This window comes from Tyto alba, unplaced genomic scaffold (assembly GCF_018691265.1).
Source record: "Tyto alba isolate M040663 unplaced genomic scaffold, T.alba_DEE_v4.0 Super-Scaffold_14, whole genome shotgun sequence".
Lineage (NCBI taxonomy): Eukaryota > Metazoa > Chordata > Aves > Strigiformes > Tytonidae > Tyto > Tyto alba.
In genome coordinates, this window is record NW_024881276.1 from 22,424,699 (window position 1) to 22,439,651 (window position 14,953).

A 14,953-nucleotide genomic window follows, 5' to 3' on the forward strand; every position below is an offset into this window, starting at 1 on the left:
AACTATTCCAAAGAAAAATAATTTTTGCAGTTAAACTGATATCGGTCCTGTTCATATTCAGATGAACAGCTGTGATCATGCTTTCTGTTAGCATTACTAGCATGCTGAAAATCAATTGATGATTGAATAAACTGTTTCTCAGGTGAGTTAATCCATTGCTGCTTTATATATTTGCCCTAAGGAAGAGCAATTAAGAGTGATAAAATGCAAGTCAAACAACTAAAGGATTGCTTTTGTATTCTCAGGTTGATGAGGGTAGTCACAGGTTGATATCTAGTGAATTGTCACAGAGCTCTGCATTCTAATATTCCCCAGTTATTAGGATCTTCTGTCGGGGGCCCTTTCCTTTCACATGTGGTAGCCTGAGTGACAAAGCATCTTTCTTTACGTCAAGTTCTAAACAAGATACGATGTTCTTACATAGTGGTAGTCTATTACACTCTCCCTCTTCTCTTAATACAAGGTATTTTCATCCTTTTATATAAAGTAGTATGAAGCTAGGAGAACCAGTTCCCTTTGAAATTTTACAAAATGCCCATAATACTGAGCAGCTCACCTAATGCTGTTTATCAGCTCATGTAGGCAAGTTATAAATGTGAGTTCCTGTTAGATTACTTTGTGGCTAAAGTGTTAAGCAGATGTATCAGTCTAAATGGAGTTATTTCAGTATTTCTGAATTAACACACACGCAGAGCTCTAGAAGCTCCTTCATGCAGGTAAGACAGTATTAAAGGAATTCAGTTTCACCTATGATGTGTCTTGCTTTCAAATACTTTGTCTACCAAAGCATTCTCTGTCAGGTAGAGTTCTGTCATAACCCCCAGCATGGACTTAATGTCATTACAGAGAGGAGAGATATAGCACTTCTTCTCTAATTTACCTTTTTTTTACTACCATTTCATAGTCAGTTCAGTGCAGTTGAAACCTCTGACTAGGAAAGCACTCAAAAGCCAGACAGGAAAGCATAACTAAGTTTTATTTGTGGGTCTGATCGTTATCACAATCTACCCTGCAAAGATAAACATGGCAATACTAAGTAGTTGTGCTTGTCTTACTGCTGTTAACTGAAGGCTTCTGTACTGGTGTAGAGTGTTCATTCAGCAAAAGCCACAATACATCATTCCTGCAGCACCCCAGGTTCTGTGAAAAAAGATTAAATCATTTGGCATTTTGATGAATCAAATAATACATTGTTAAAGTCAAAGCAAGTGGGAGATCAGTTCTACAAAGGATAGAACTACACAAATAACATATTGAAAAAGATACTATAGAAGATTTCTAATAAAGTACCATCTGGATTCCTCCTTCTTATCAGAAAGATGGTAGGTGAGGTCCAGTTGTATTTCAGAATAAGAAAAAACCTGGAAATGTAAGAAAGATCATTACTTTTAACTAAATTGAGAAACAGAATGCAAGATCAGAAGGGACATACCGAATTTACTGGTAAGTACTTTTGTAGTATGTGTAAGGTATTGCAGTAAAACTAGCTGTATGTTTGGGTTTTTTGGTTGGTTTTGGAGGTTTTTGTTATTTTGGGTTTTGTTTATTCTTGAATTGATTTTGCTACTCCTATTTACACTTACTGCATAGTATGGCACAGTTGGAAATGTCTTAGATTTGTAATTGGTGTATTTAGGACATGATGGAAAAATAACGAAATACACTGTGGGATGTATTCATCCTATCCTGGGCCTCACAATAGAAAGATTAATTTTTTTGTCCCAAACACTTCTCTGAGACTTTGCTATTAACAGAGATTCTGGTTACTTACTTAAGTGCTAATGGGCACTGTTAAGAAATAGTAGTCATTTACAGCTCTCCTTCAATGTGATTTTTCAGCTGAATATAATTTTCTTGTGAATTGTTACTGATTTGATTTTTTTTTTTCCTCAGCATAAATGATGGTTATAATAAAACCCACCAACTGAAAAGTTACGAATCGTAAACAGTAGTTAGTTTTCTTAAAAAAAAAAAAAAAAAAAAAAAAAAAAAAGTATTGTCAGTGCCAGAAACAAGATGTATCTTTACCCCCTAAAGGTGTAGCAGAAAAGACACAACTTCTGAAACTAAATGTTCCTGCAACCTTCATGCTTGTGGCTCTGGATGAAGGTCCAGGTCCTCCAATTAAATACCAGTATGCTGAACTGGGGAAGCTGTACACTGTTGTGTCACAACTGATCCGTTGTTGCAACGTGTCATCGCGAATGCAGTCTTCTATCAATGGTATAGTGAATTTTAAGTTTTCCTTAGATTAATTCAATATATTGATAAATGTATTTTGTGCATATTTAGCTATTATGTGTATAATGGATTAGCTAGAAAATGTTTGCTTTTTATGTTTAGCAACTCCTTTTGCTTAAAGACAGATATCACTTTGTTGTAAACAAAACTTGTTTGCTATACTAAGAAGCACAAGACAGATTTCTGTTTTATATTTTATGCTTTTTGGCTTATTCCTTAAAGATACAGGAAAACAGCTGAGTAGAAAAGTAGTAGTTTGTTGATTACAAAATAGTAATGATTTTAGAATAGTTTAAGATCAGTGTAAAGGGTTGCGTAAAGACCTTTTGATTGTGAATCAGCAATAAAGTAATAGATTACTTTTATGTTACCAGCACAAAAGTAATCTGTAGAAGAAAAATACTATAGCAAATTCTGAAATAGCTAATACAGCTTATCAGTAAAGAGGTCTTGCACTGTTGTGGATAGCTCTTGAAAATGATTTGGTGCTTGTTTGCAGTCAAGATGATAAACAGAAGCCAGCACTTTATAAAAGATAAAGAATCAGCTAGAAATTGGTCAGCCACAGTGTAAATCATTAATAACTCCACTAGTTGAATAGAGTGCAGTTATTTTTGAGAAATGGTGACAGAATTTTGGACTACATGGACTTCATAGCCTGTATATGTACACGTTCTATTAAGCATATTTTAGAAAACCTAATTAGGAATTTGTAGATAAACTATTTAATAGCAAACTCATTACAGCTTGATGTGTCAGGCTATAAAGCCAATAGGCTAGAATGTGCTATAGTAAGATTAATGAACTGAAAATTTTACTGTGCTATAATAAGGTTCAGAGTCATTTGGCAATTTTGATTTGGTTTTGTTTCCAATGCATTATTTCAGGCTTACACTGAAAAGATATTCTACCTATGGAAAATAATTGTATATTCACTATATTCGTAATGCTGTACTAAAAGTTACTTTGCATGACCATTACTCTGACTACTAAATATGATTACTATTTGCAGAGTAAAGTGGTTTTTTTTGCTTCAGCATATTAATCTAGAAGAGTTTGCTCTTGGACTTCTGGGCATCTTCAAGTATTAACTCAAAACCCTGCTACATTTGGAAACATCAGGAGCAAATCTGTAGTCTTCCCTTACACATAATGAAGCTTACTAAATAAGATACATTAATTTTTATTCTTTCAGGAGTATATTACTTCTATCTACACTCTAGAGATTCAGACAGGACTGTTGTGACATAGATATTCCTCTGAACCCTTTCCCATTGCCTAGTGAAGTAAATAGGCCTTATGTCCTAAAATATGATAAATTTGGACTGTGTTACACAAGCAGTGAAGCAGATAAATTCAGGAGATAAGAGGATTTCAATGATGAAATTCTCAATAATTTCTCTTCTTGCATATGAATGTGTCTCCGGCTGTTCTGTTTTGATTGTCACTGCATAATCTTCTCTGAGAGGGAGAATTAGCTCTCGCAGTCAGCAAGTGCCAAGCTTCACAATCTGAAAACTTAGTTAATTTGTACCATAGTATTTTTCAAGGAAAATCAATTGTTGGGGAGGGGTTGTGGGTTTTTTCTCCATCTGTTGTTTTTTGATGAGTTACACCAATTTATATTTCAGTCTACACTAAAAGTACTTCAGTACCTTTTAATCTGTAATAACTGCTTATTCTAGGTAATCCCCCACTTGCCAACCCTTACGGTGATCCTAATTTATCTCAACCTATAATGGCACTTCAGCAGAACGTAGCAGACATTTTGTTTGTGAGAACTAGTTATGTGAAGAAAATTATTGAAGATTGCAGCAACTCTGAAGAGACTATCAAGTTGCTTCGTTTCTGCTGTTGGGAGAATCCTCAGTTCTCTTCCACAGTCCTCAGTGAACTTCTTTGGCAGGTACAAATAAAAAGCTAGGAGAAAGGTGGCAGTATGAATGTCTGTGATGCAAGATTCTATATTTATATATAGGAATATTGGATTAAGTACTGAACAGGTGCTTGATAGATAAACTTTCCTTAAGATGGCATCTTCTGCCAGTATTTGCACTCTTAGGTCTATACATCATGTTAGGGTACTATGAGAAGTACTTTTATGAGTTCAGGAAAGTTGTTGACCTTTTATGAGTTGGGAATGCTGTGTTAAGGAAGGAGAGTAAGTAGACTGATGTGGTCTTTATGTATTACAAGAGCATTTCCCAAAGCTTTTCTGTCATTATCCATAAAATAGCTTCTTACATTGCATGGAAAGTTCAAATCATTTCCTAAGATATCCCTTGTATTTATTTTGAATATGTTCATAAGGTTCTTTTTTACAAGTCTGCAGAACATACTTGGCTTCAGACTCGGGAAAGAATCTTTGGGTCTGTCTTGTTTTTCCTTTCTAATCTCTATAGGGTTAGTCACACTTTTTCACTCCCAATAAAATTTTTGGATTCTGTTAGTTCATCTTTATATTCGCTCATTTATTTTTCCATGTAAACATGACATTTTTCTATGTCTTTTTGTTTGGCACTTGAAAGAATCATAGTAAAAATCACTTCACTGATATTTTGTTAGCTGTGTTTATTTTACATTTTAGGGTAACATTTGAAGATAAGCTTTGAACATACTATCTAAAAGTAACAGATTCAGTCAAAAATATATTTTGTAATTTTGCTTTTCTAAAGGTATTTAAGGTAGCTTTTTCAGTATTTCATGCCTGGGGCTTCAGACCAGTTATGTTAGAAATAGATGAGGAAACATTTTGTCCTTTACAAAACCTACTATATTTAAAAAACAAAAGAAGAACCCAATAAAACTACAACCCTCTGAAACCCTGACACAACTTTTTTTTTTTTTGTTAAAAAAAAGTATACATTATGTCTTGAAATACCCTTTACAGTAAACTTCAGATAGTGTTCTTATATTGCACTATGTAATCTGTGTGCTTCAAGGAATGCTTTCTTATGTTCTCTGCATTTTTATTTTTTAAGGTTGCATATTCATATACTTACGAGCTTCGACCTTATTTGGATCTGCTTCTGCAAATCCTATTAATTGAGGACTCTTGGCAAACTCACAGGTTAGTATTTACCTGTCTTTTTATAATTAAAGATACTATCTTCTGTAGAGCTTGTTTTCCCAGTGGTTCTGTTGCTGATCCTTTCACGAAGTCTGTTTTTAATATATATTAAATCAAAATACAGGAATAAAGCACTTTTTTCCACTTTTGGCTCAATTTTTTAGATAAACGTAGAAGTTTTCACCTTGACCTTCCTTACTATTTAGAGATTTCCTGCTAAGTCCTATAAACCCAAGTTTTTTCACATACAAGAGAACCTGACGTTGAGGCTAAACTCGTTGGTATTTACTGTGAGGTGCTTAGATTAATTCTTGGTAAGACCAGGCTATTGTTGGACCCTCTCGAATGAGATGTTTCTAAGCAGCACATCAGTCATAGTAGTGATACCAAGACATTCATAAAGTGTGAACTTGGGAGAAAATGATATTTCATACATAAATATTCTGTGTGATTACATTTCAAGAGAATTTTAACTTCAATATATTAAATACCAGTTTCAAGCTTCATTTTTATATGTCTACAGAATGAGGCTTATGAAAGTAGAGATTAATACTGACATTTTGCAAGAATAGTCAATTTTTCAGAGTTTTTATGTAGAAGTAGTAAGGTAACACAATGTCACCAACATACTACCTGTCACTGTTTCAGAATAAGTGATACAGGTAGTATTGGATTTACTAAATCATTTGCAACGATGTGTCATATGATATTTAAAATACTTCGAGTAAGACCCCACTTGCTGTATGCAGTATGGGTATTGGAGTGAACTTGTGTACTTAACCTGTAGAAGTAGAATGCACTCTTAGGATTTTATCAGTTGCCTAGCCTTACTTTAGAAGATACTCTAAGAGGAGGTGGTGGTCTGGCTTAACCACACTGCAAAACATGAAGACTGAGTGGGAGGAATTTCTTCATTTTCTTTGTCAGAATTACAACTTATGTAAGGCACAAGAATATCCTTTATACGTAGGCTTTTCAGTTTTCCACATATATATATGTGTGTGTGTAATGTGTATATAATGCAGTTTGTTTATATTTCCTTCCTGATAAGCAAATACTTCCATAAGATGTCTTTTAAGTCCACATAATGCTGGAGGATGGGCATACTCTAGTAGACGTGAAGTAAAAGAATGTGTTTTAGGATGGAAACGTAGGTGAGAAATCATGGAAGTAATTGTTTGGAATAGTGCTATGTTTGAAATAATGGGCTATGAAGGAGGTTGAATGTTTTAGTATGGTTTTCACGATACTTGGAGATGTACATCACTTCATATTCAAGATTGCAGTCTCAGGAATAGCAGCGTTTGTTGGAATTGTGTTCGGCTTCAGCACAGGGGTATTAAGTGGCCAGCTGCAGTCATCCTCTGGTTTCTGGTTGCCACTTCTGGCAGTAGCTTGAAGTACTGGTCTCTGTCCTGTTCTTTGTTTTGCTGTGATAATTACAGAGTTTTAATGATCTTTGTCTTCTCTTTTAAATAAAAACTCCAGATAATGTAACTGTCCATAGTAAATGGTAGTATCTTCTAATTCTTAGAAAACAAACATCTGATCTCAGACAAGGGTGTATCCTTCAGTGCTCCTTGTATTCTTGTCCTGTGAAATGGCTGCTGCTGTGCTTTGGCATCAGACCTGCTCTCAAATTTCTCTTGATTTGACAAGTTCAGGAGCCAAGTTTGGGGTAATAGTGTTACAAGTACCATGAAGTTAAATCAGCTGAAGTAAAGCTCATCATCACTTTGCAGATGGAGCCTGGGTTGGCAGCTGCCTGTAGTCTATTTGCTGACTGTTGCCAGGGCTATAAGGAAAGAGGGAAATTGTTTTTCCTACAATGAGCGTAGCTCTGAGACATCAGTGTAGGTTCCATGCCTTCATCTGACTGCTTTTTTTGAAGCCAAAAGTATGTCAATTCTCAGTTCTTGGACAGATTCAGGGTGGCAATTAATTCCTCTACCCCTTGTGTGAGAGTAGAAGGCACAGGAAGTGGGCTTAGTTCCAGGGAATGCCCAAGTCCCTTGTCCCCATGCACAAATATGTACCCTTCATTACTCTTGAGTGCAACTGCATCTAAAAGAGCGTATCTTTGAGAAGCATAACTATAACGTAAGTAACCATTCTCTTGAGGGTTTAACTTCCAATTCTGTAAGGACCTATTGGGTTATCGGGTCTATTTTGTAAATGCAGTTGATCTTAAAAATAAGTAATAAAAATTAACCAGTTAAAGTTGATTGCTGTGATTAGAATTAATCATACTTACATGTTTTATGTATCTCATTCAGAGAGTTTAGGTATTACCAAACATGCTAAAATTGTAAGTTAGTTACGTGATATATCAAGGCAGTTTTCTGTTTAAAAACAAACAAACAACTTTACTAGACCCAGAAGTCAGAATATGAGCTATCCCTTTTGTAATTACATTGTAAGTGAAGCTTTAATTCAAATACTAAAATTCTAACACCTGACGTTTTGGTTTTTTTTTTGTAGGATTCACAATGCACTTAAGGGAATCCCGGATGACAGGGATGGACTGTTTGACACCATTCAGCGCTCTAAGAATCATTATCAGAAAAGAGCTTACCAGTGTATAAAGTGCATGGTAGCTCTCTTCAGCAACTGTCCTGTAGCCTACCAGATCCTTCAGGTGATACCTTTCATTCTGTTTCTTGCTGCTTTTTTTCTAGTTTTGTGTAAAGAAAAAAAAATAAACCACCATTATTCAGTTTTCATCACCTTGATGAAAATACAACTTCCAAGTACAACTCATTTGAACCTTCCTGTATCAGAAGGTCAATATATGGGATTGAGAGCAATTTGGTTAAACTTGCACTCATGATTCTGTGATGCAGCTGCAAATCCATAGACTTCATTTCAAATTTGAAGTTTTCTTTGTGCAAAAAAGGATATTTTAGGGACTCTCTTAAACAGCAACATAGGTGTTGGTGGTCTGTTCTCTGATAGCTGATGTGTAGCAAGGGAGTAGTATTTCTATTTTGAAGAAAATAATCAACTATTGATTTTCCATCTGCAGAGCAATGGAGATTTGAAGAGAAAATGGACCTGGGCAGTAGAATGGCTTGGAGACGAGCTTGAGCGTAGACCATACACTGGCAATCCCCAATACACCTATAATAATTGGTCTCCACCAATACAAAGCAATGAAACATCGAACGGCTACTTCCTAGAGAGATCACACAGTGCTAGAATGACTCTTGCAAAAGCTTGTGAACTCTGTCCAGAGGAGGTAAAGAATTAACTTGACTTCTGGTAAAAAAATTTGAGTAAAGTGATTCTAGAAATAATTAACCTTAGCAACAGTCTACGGTCATTAGAGAGGTAACACATTTTATAAGTATTTTATAAATACTGATTTCTGGTTTTGTTGGCTTCAGTTACATACTCCTCTGCATTTTTCCCCGTTTGTCACTGTTTCTGTAGGCATCTGTCACTTAAAGAATTAGCAGTATATAATTGAAATTGACCATTTAAAGCAGATTATGAATGGGTCTGTTTTTCCAGTACTACACTGATAATGGGAATTTTTATGTAGTACAATACAAGCTATGGCTGACACATGGTGGAATTTTTTCCAGGCATGTCTGAAACAATCACTTGCATGTGGGATTGGTTCTGGATAGAATAATCGTAATACGTTTTACCTAAGTAAAATTAAATGTTTTTTCAAACTTTAGGAACCAGATGATCCTGATGCCCCGGATGAACATGAATCTTCTCCACCTGAAGATGCCCCACTTTATCCCCATTCACCTGGTTCCCAGTATCAACAGGTAAAAGCTGATAATTGAACCATTTATTCAGAGTTCAGGGTTAGCTTCTTTTCAGCATTTATGGTAATTTAACTTATAGGCATTTAGCCAGAAGCATTTTATAGTCAAATATCACACTTGGAGGCATAAAGATACGCCTCTATTTTGCCAGGAACAGTTTCACCATTAGAGTTTCAGGTGAGAACTGTAATGTTGTCAGATCAGGGATTAATCATCCATAGAAAGAGCAGCAGGACAGATGTTATCTCAGTCCAGTGCATACTGAATTTGATTCTGTCATGTGTTGACATTGATAATATTTTGTGAGTTGCTTTCTTGTCTTTAAATACAAAATCAAGCCTCAAGGCCTGAACTTCAACTTGGGTAATCAAAAGACTTTCAGAGAAGTTGCAGATGGCTTTGTTAAGTATAATTTGTGCTGTGAACACTGATCTCTAAATCTTAAGTATATATAAAATCTAAATCTGTTCTTTCGTCAGATGGCTGCTTTGTTAATATCTTCTAGTGGAAAGGCAGATCTGAAAGAAATCATAACCAGATTTTTTTACTGAATTGATTAAATTAGTAGATCCCCCACTTAGTTGCCATTTTTTTGTTCCAATTCATTTTATATATTCCAAATCTGCTAATTTAATTTCCTTTCCTGCCCAAACCCATTTCCCCTCCATCTTGCTTTCCTTACTTGATGTTCTCAGCAGAGCAGTTGGTAAGTCATGAAGATTTTCCCACTTCTTTCTGAGCCTCTGAGTTCAGACACGAACCATAACCTCACCATTACCCATGCGATGTGTTCACTTTCTTGCAAGAGACGGCATTTCTCACTAACACACACAGCCCTCGTATTCCTAGTTTCTCCACAGATGGCTAAACTCTGCAAACAGTAGCTAGATGAGATGTTTTATTTTGCCAGATGTGTGTATGACTTTTTAAATCGGGGCAGAGCATCTGCAGAAAACTACCGGTCTAGATTTCATTCAATTCTGTGACATTAAACTTTCCTCTCTTACAGTACGCTGCATAAATACAGATGTGCTTTTTCTGTTGTTTTAGGACAAAAATTCAAGCTGGTTTGATAAAGTGTGTGCACAGTTTAATATCCGCAGCACATAGGCAGCCTCTTTTCATCTCCTTTTTTTTTCTTTCTTGCTGCTTTTGCTTTGCATGGAACTGTTTGTTATTCAAAAGCTGAGATTACTATTTCAACTAATCCTTTTATCTTTACAAGTTGAAAATTTGTTTACCTTCTGTGTAAATGAAAAAGGTAAGTGAAAGATGAGATGTGATGCAGAGGAATGAAGAAACTGTGATGTGTATTCATACACGAGAAGTTCAGTGTGCTTGAGGATACTTTCCAATAGTCTGAATGTGAAGGGGAAAAGCAAGTAACTAGTGAGGAAACACCCCACGAGTTTAATGTCTCTTTAAAATGTTTATGCTTTATTACAGAATAACCACGTGCATGGACAGCCATATACAGGCCCGGCAGCACATCATATGAACAACCCTCAGCGAACTGGCCAACGAGCACAAGAAAATTACGAAGGCAGTGAAGAAGTTTCCCCGCCTCAGACAAAAGATTAGTGAAATGCACATAATCAATTAACTTGTTCCATCAAGACTGTGCACCCAGGCCTTACAGTCCAACCTTTCTCTGTGTCTGGCTAATATTTAAAACTAGAAAAACTATTCCTAATCAACATGGAGTGGAGAGTCTATTCACTGTCTTACCTGCAGAAAATTGCTGTCAATATATAACCCGCCTGCAGTGGAAAGTGTATAGTGTTTTGTAATAAATGGCCTGATGCTAATGTGTAAATGGCAAAGGTGTATATAGTATATTAATGTTTGACTGTTAATTCTTGAGCAAGAAACATTTTTTTTTGTCTTGATGAGACTCACAGATCTACAAAAACAAAAAAATAATTTCTTGATATATCTGCTGCGCTCTGCAACCAGTGTTGCCTGCCTCATGGCAGTTGGATCAACTCCTTTACGAAAAAGCCTATCCATGTCAACCACAAAAATAGTTTCATGTTAATTCTTTGCCACTGGAGTCGATTTTACTATGAGCAACTTAATGGCTGGTAACCTTTTAATTATTTGGTTGATGTGGAAAATTGGTGATGTAACATTGTTTCTAGATCTTTTTTCATTGCCTTTTTCATTCTGGTATTAGGTTAATCACTTTGAAGCTATAGTTATGCTGTAACATTTAGCATGGCTTCACACCAAGTTAGTGTAGCCAATGAGGGGGGAAAAAAGAAAAAAAAAAAAACGTGACAGCAGTTGTCCCAATGTGACAACTGTATTGCTCAGAACTTTTTCTTCTTACACCTAGACTATAAAATGGGGAGGGAAAATGTGACAAACAAGTGGGTTTCAGTTTCACATATGTTCCTCACATCTGATGTTTGACAGTTCTGTCTCTGGGTGGGATAAAGAACACTTAGTTTTCAGTAATAGGAATTTAAAAGATTTAAAACAAATATGCAAAAATTTGCTATGCCAGGATGCCTGGAGCATAATAGACTGTATTTGGTGTGCTTGTTTTGTTTCTTTGGTAGAGCTTATTAGATAAACTTCTAACACTTTCCTTCTACTGCATCCCAGTGAAGTGGAAGTCAACAAAATCACACAGTACTTGTGAGTGCCACTGCACCAAGTTAACTTGCTGGTTTTCTGCTCGTTCACAGTTCTACTTGAAAGCGAGAATTGTCTTAGCTCTTTATCCATTATACAGGAAATCTTAACATTAGAAGCAGGGTTTAATTATAAAAGAAACTACTGGTTAGTCAAATACAATTCTGAGGTATCTCTATTCCAGAATAAACATTTGTTTAAAGACTTCAAGAAACGCATCAGTAAATACTGTATTTAAATGAAAATTGGTAACTTGAATGTGTGTAATTTTTTTGGAACCTGTCTAAAAACCAAATACCCCTGCAAAACAGATACAGCCCACCCTATACTATTTAAATATTTTGCTGTTTTATTTTATAGAAATTATTTTGCTGAATTCACAAATAGAATTTGATTTAAGAAGAATGTTTTGTCCTGTGGTGTGTGTTGTTTTGGGGTTTTTTGTGGTTTTGTTTTTTTTTTTTTTTTTTTTTTTTTAATTGGACTGCATAGAAAGGTGAATTCTGTGCAGTGGCACTATGCTGAATTCTGGAACAACCGTCACATTGAGATTCTGTGCACAAAAAAATTGGGCCCTTAAGAATAAAATAATCAGGACAATTACACTGTAAAAGTTTCTTAATGTGATTTATCTTGTACTTTTTGTATGTTTTTATATATACATATATATATTTAATGAGCACAAGCTTGATGGTGTTTTTTACAAATGAGTTGATAGAAACAAAGCTGCTTATCAAATTAAAGGTCTGTAGTTTCGAGGTGAACAAAAGAAAATTCAGTTGCAAGTACATTCTTATGCATAAGGAGGGGACACAGAAGATTTTTGAACATGCTGTGTAGCCATGATGACTTTTATGCTTCCATGTTTTCCCTAGTGCTCAAGTTAATTCAGATTTTTTCCATAGTTTTTAAGTAATATAATTTTACCTGGACTTAATACATTTGGATAAAGTATTCCTATTTATGTTTGGGAATGCTTGTTGGAGGTTTTAATTCGAAAATTCTACCCTGAGTACTCTTAACTGAAATAGTTCATATTCATTTGGACCAGTAATTGTTAAACAAGCTATCTCAGAGGCAATTATTACGTATTTTTTACTGTATAGGTAAAATATATAATGTGCTAGTTCAGCCTTGCCAAATGTGTTTTCTTTTTATAGTGCAATGATTGTAGAGTCATGTCAAACCTGTGACACTTCAAGGCTCTGACTCTTTTCAGTCACACACCCCCCTGTCCCTGAATTGAGAATGACTGCCATGGCAGTTGTTGTTCAGGTGGCAAATTGAGAATGTTGTGCATCTTTGTGACTTTGAAGAAGGACAGCCTGTATTGTTTGTTGCAGCTGCTGCTTTTAAGCAGATAGATACAGTAAAAGGTGCAATGTGTTCTTCACTCTGGGCAAAACATTTTTGAATTGTACTTAACAAATACTGTACAAAGTTTCATATGCGTGTTGCTGTCACGGCATTTTGGCAGTGGTCATTTTCAGGCGATACCCAGTACCTCATTGTTGATGGCACACTTTAAAATCGTAGTCCTCAAAGTGCCTAAAGATTTAATTCCCCCCATCACTGATTTCAGTCCTGTTTTCTGTTTATAACAGTTACTAGGGAATCTCTGGTCTTCCATAAAATGAACCAATAAATAGTGAAGCAATTACTCATGTTCCTGGCAATGTAACATCAAATACATACAGAAACTGAAAATTCATAGGTGCTGTGGTGGTTGATGTGTAGTTTGACCTATGGGGAAATCCATAACCTTACTACGCCGAATTTCTCCCTCTTGTACATTTGGATTGTGGTGGTTTGGTGACTAAAATAAGCTTTTAACACTTGCTACTGTTAGTGTTAAAAAATCAGCCATATATAAAAGGAATTCAGTTACTATTTGTGTATCAGTAAATGTACCAAGTTCCAGCCACAAAGTTGGTCACCTATGCTTGTGTTATGCCACTGACAACAGTGGGATTGCACAGAGTTCAGTCAAATCTTATTTGCCATGTAGAATCTGGTTATGTGGTGATGCACAAGCAGAAAAGGACTCTGCTTGACTTGGAATTCTTCAGATAATTTTCCCTGCTAACTACCAGCTCCTAAAATTTTAAGTTCTCTATTTTTAAAGCTAGTGTATCTTGCTGAAATCGAGCCAGAAAGAAATTAAATTCTACAATGACATTTCTTCTTTTTTTTTTTCTTTTCTTTTTTTTTTTTTTCTTTTTTTCAGAGTGAAACTTTATTTTAGATGACGTGAGAAAATTGTGTTATGGTAATTGCTATTATGCCTTCTCAGTCACTTTGTTGTGCCTAGCTTGTGTGGTTTAGCATATGTATCATGAAAAAGCACTTACGGTTCCAAAATTTTTTATATATTTCCTAACTCCCAGGAGAGAACGAGATGAGCCATTCTGCCAAAGCTAAAATAGGCAAAAATTGGCTTCTGTAGCAACTGACTTAATTTTTTTGTTTCAAAAAATTTTGACTACCTCCGAGTCTTTTGCCAGAAATTAATAGGCTGATAAACTATGTCAAGGCAAACTGGCTCAATGTTTTTGTTGGCATGTGTTTCAGTTACTAGGCATTGCAGTGAGGCTTTCAATGCAATGAATTTAACTTTAAATGGAAGTTAAAGACAGTCTACATAAATTTAGAGGAAGAAGTGGCATGTTAAGAAATTTGCAGAGTAACCATTTAAATGTCTTAGTTAATCCTTGTTAGTCTACGCTTGCAAATCCGCTTTGGAAGCAAATTCACCCCTTTGGTGAAAGACACAAACCTTAATTTTGGGGAGGGTGAGATGCTGACCTTGCATTTCTTAAGACAGGTGTGGGAGTCTCCCGCTTGTGGCCCTGCTCCAGCACAGCGCGGTCGGGACGACAGTAATTTTGGCTCCCTCTCTTCTTACCTCCTCTGCTCTCCATCGTGTTCGCGACAGCGCTTTGCTCACAGCCGTGAGGTCTTGGGAATAAAGTTGGAAACCTGCCTTCTCTCCAGAGCAAGAGGAGGCTCTCGGGGGGAGAAGTAGGGACCGTTTCGTAAATACTGCATGCTGCACAGCAGTACTACAACTAACAGAAAGCAAGGTGAAAGAAACCCAGCTTGCATCCTTCTGCGTGGTCCTGTTCCTCTTGCACGTGGTCTCCTGAGGCCGGCACCGGCAAACTGCTCTGTGAAGCTCTCTGCGTTTTCTTTCTGGCTGGCCCCTAGGAGCAGTCTCTGG

General features: G+C 36.0%; 1 protein-coding gene across 5 annotated transcripts in view; it reads left to right on the top strand.

The window, feature by feature from the left end:
• Positions 1 to 12,346, top strand: part of USP9X (ubiquitin specific peptidase 9 X-linked) — a 106,876-nt gene extending 94,530 nt beyond the window's left edge. For 3 of the 5 annotated variants that reach the window (XM_042789068.1, XM_042789066.1, XM_042789067.1), the window contains exons 39-45: positions 2,038 to 2,223; positions 3,927 to 4,147; positions 5,223 to 5,311; positions 7,793 to 7,949; positions 8,337 to 8,549; positions 8,998 to 9,093; positions 10,540 to 12,346. In XM_042789068.1, the coding sequence (XP_042645002.1) occupies positions 2,038 to 2,223; positions 3,927 to 4,147; positions 5,223 to 5,311; positions 7,793 to 7,949; positions 8,337 to 8,549; positions 8,998 to 9,093; positions 10,540 to 10,674 (1,097 nt within the window). In that variant the 3' untranslated portion in view covers positions 10,675 to 12,346. Of the gene's footprint in view, positions 1 to 2,037; positions 2,224 to 3,926; positions 4,148 to 5,222; positions 5,312 to 7,792; positions 7,950 to 8,336; positions 8,550 to 8,997; positions 9,094 to 9,788; positions 9,800 to 10,539 lie in introns of all 5 variants that reach the window. The other 2 variants (XM_042789069.1, XM_042789070.1) reach the window with 2 other exon arrangements.
• The last annotated feature ends 2,607 nt before the right edge of the window (positions 12,347 to 14,953 follow it).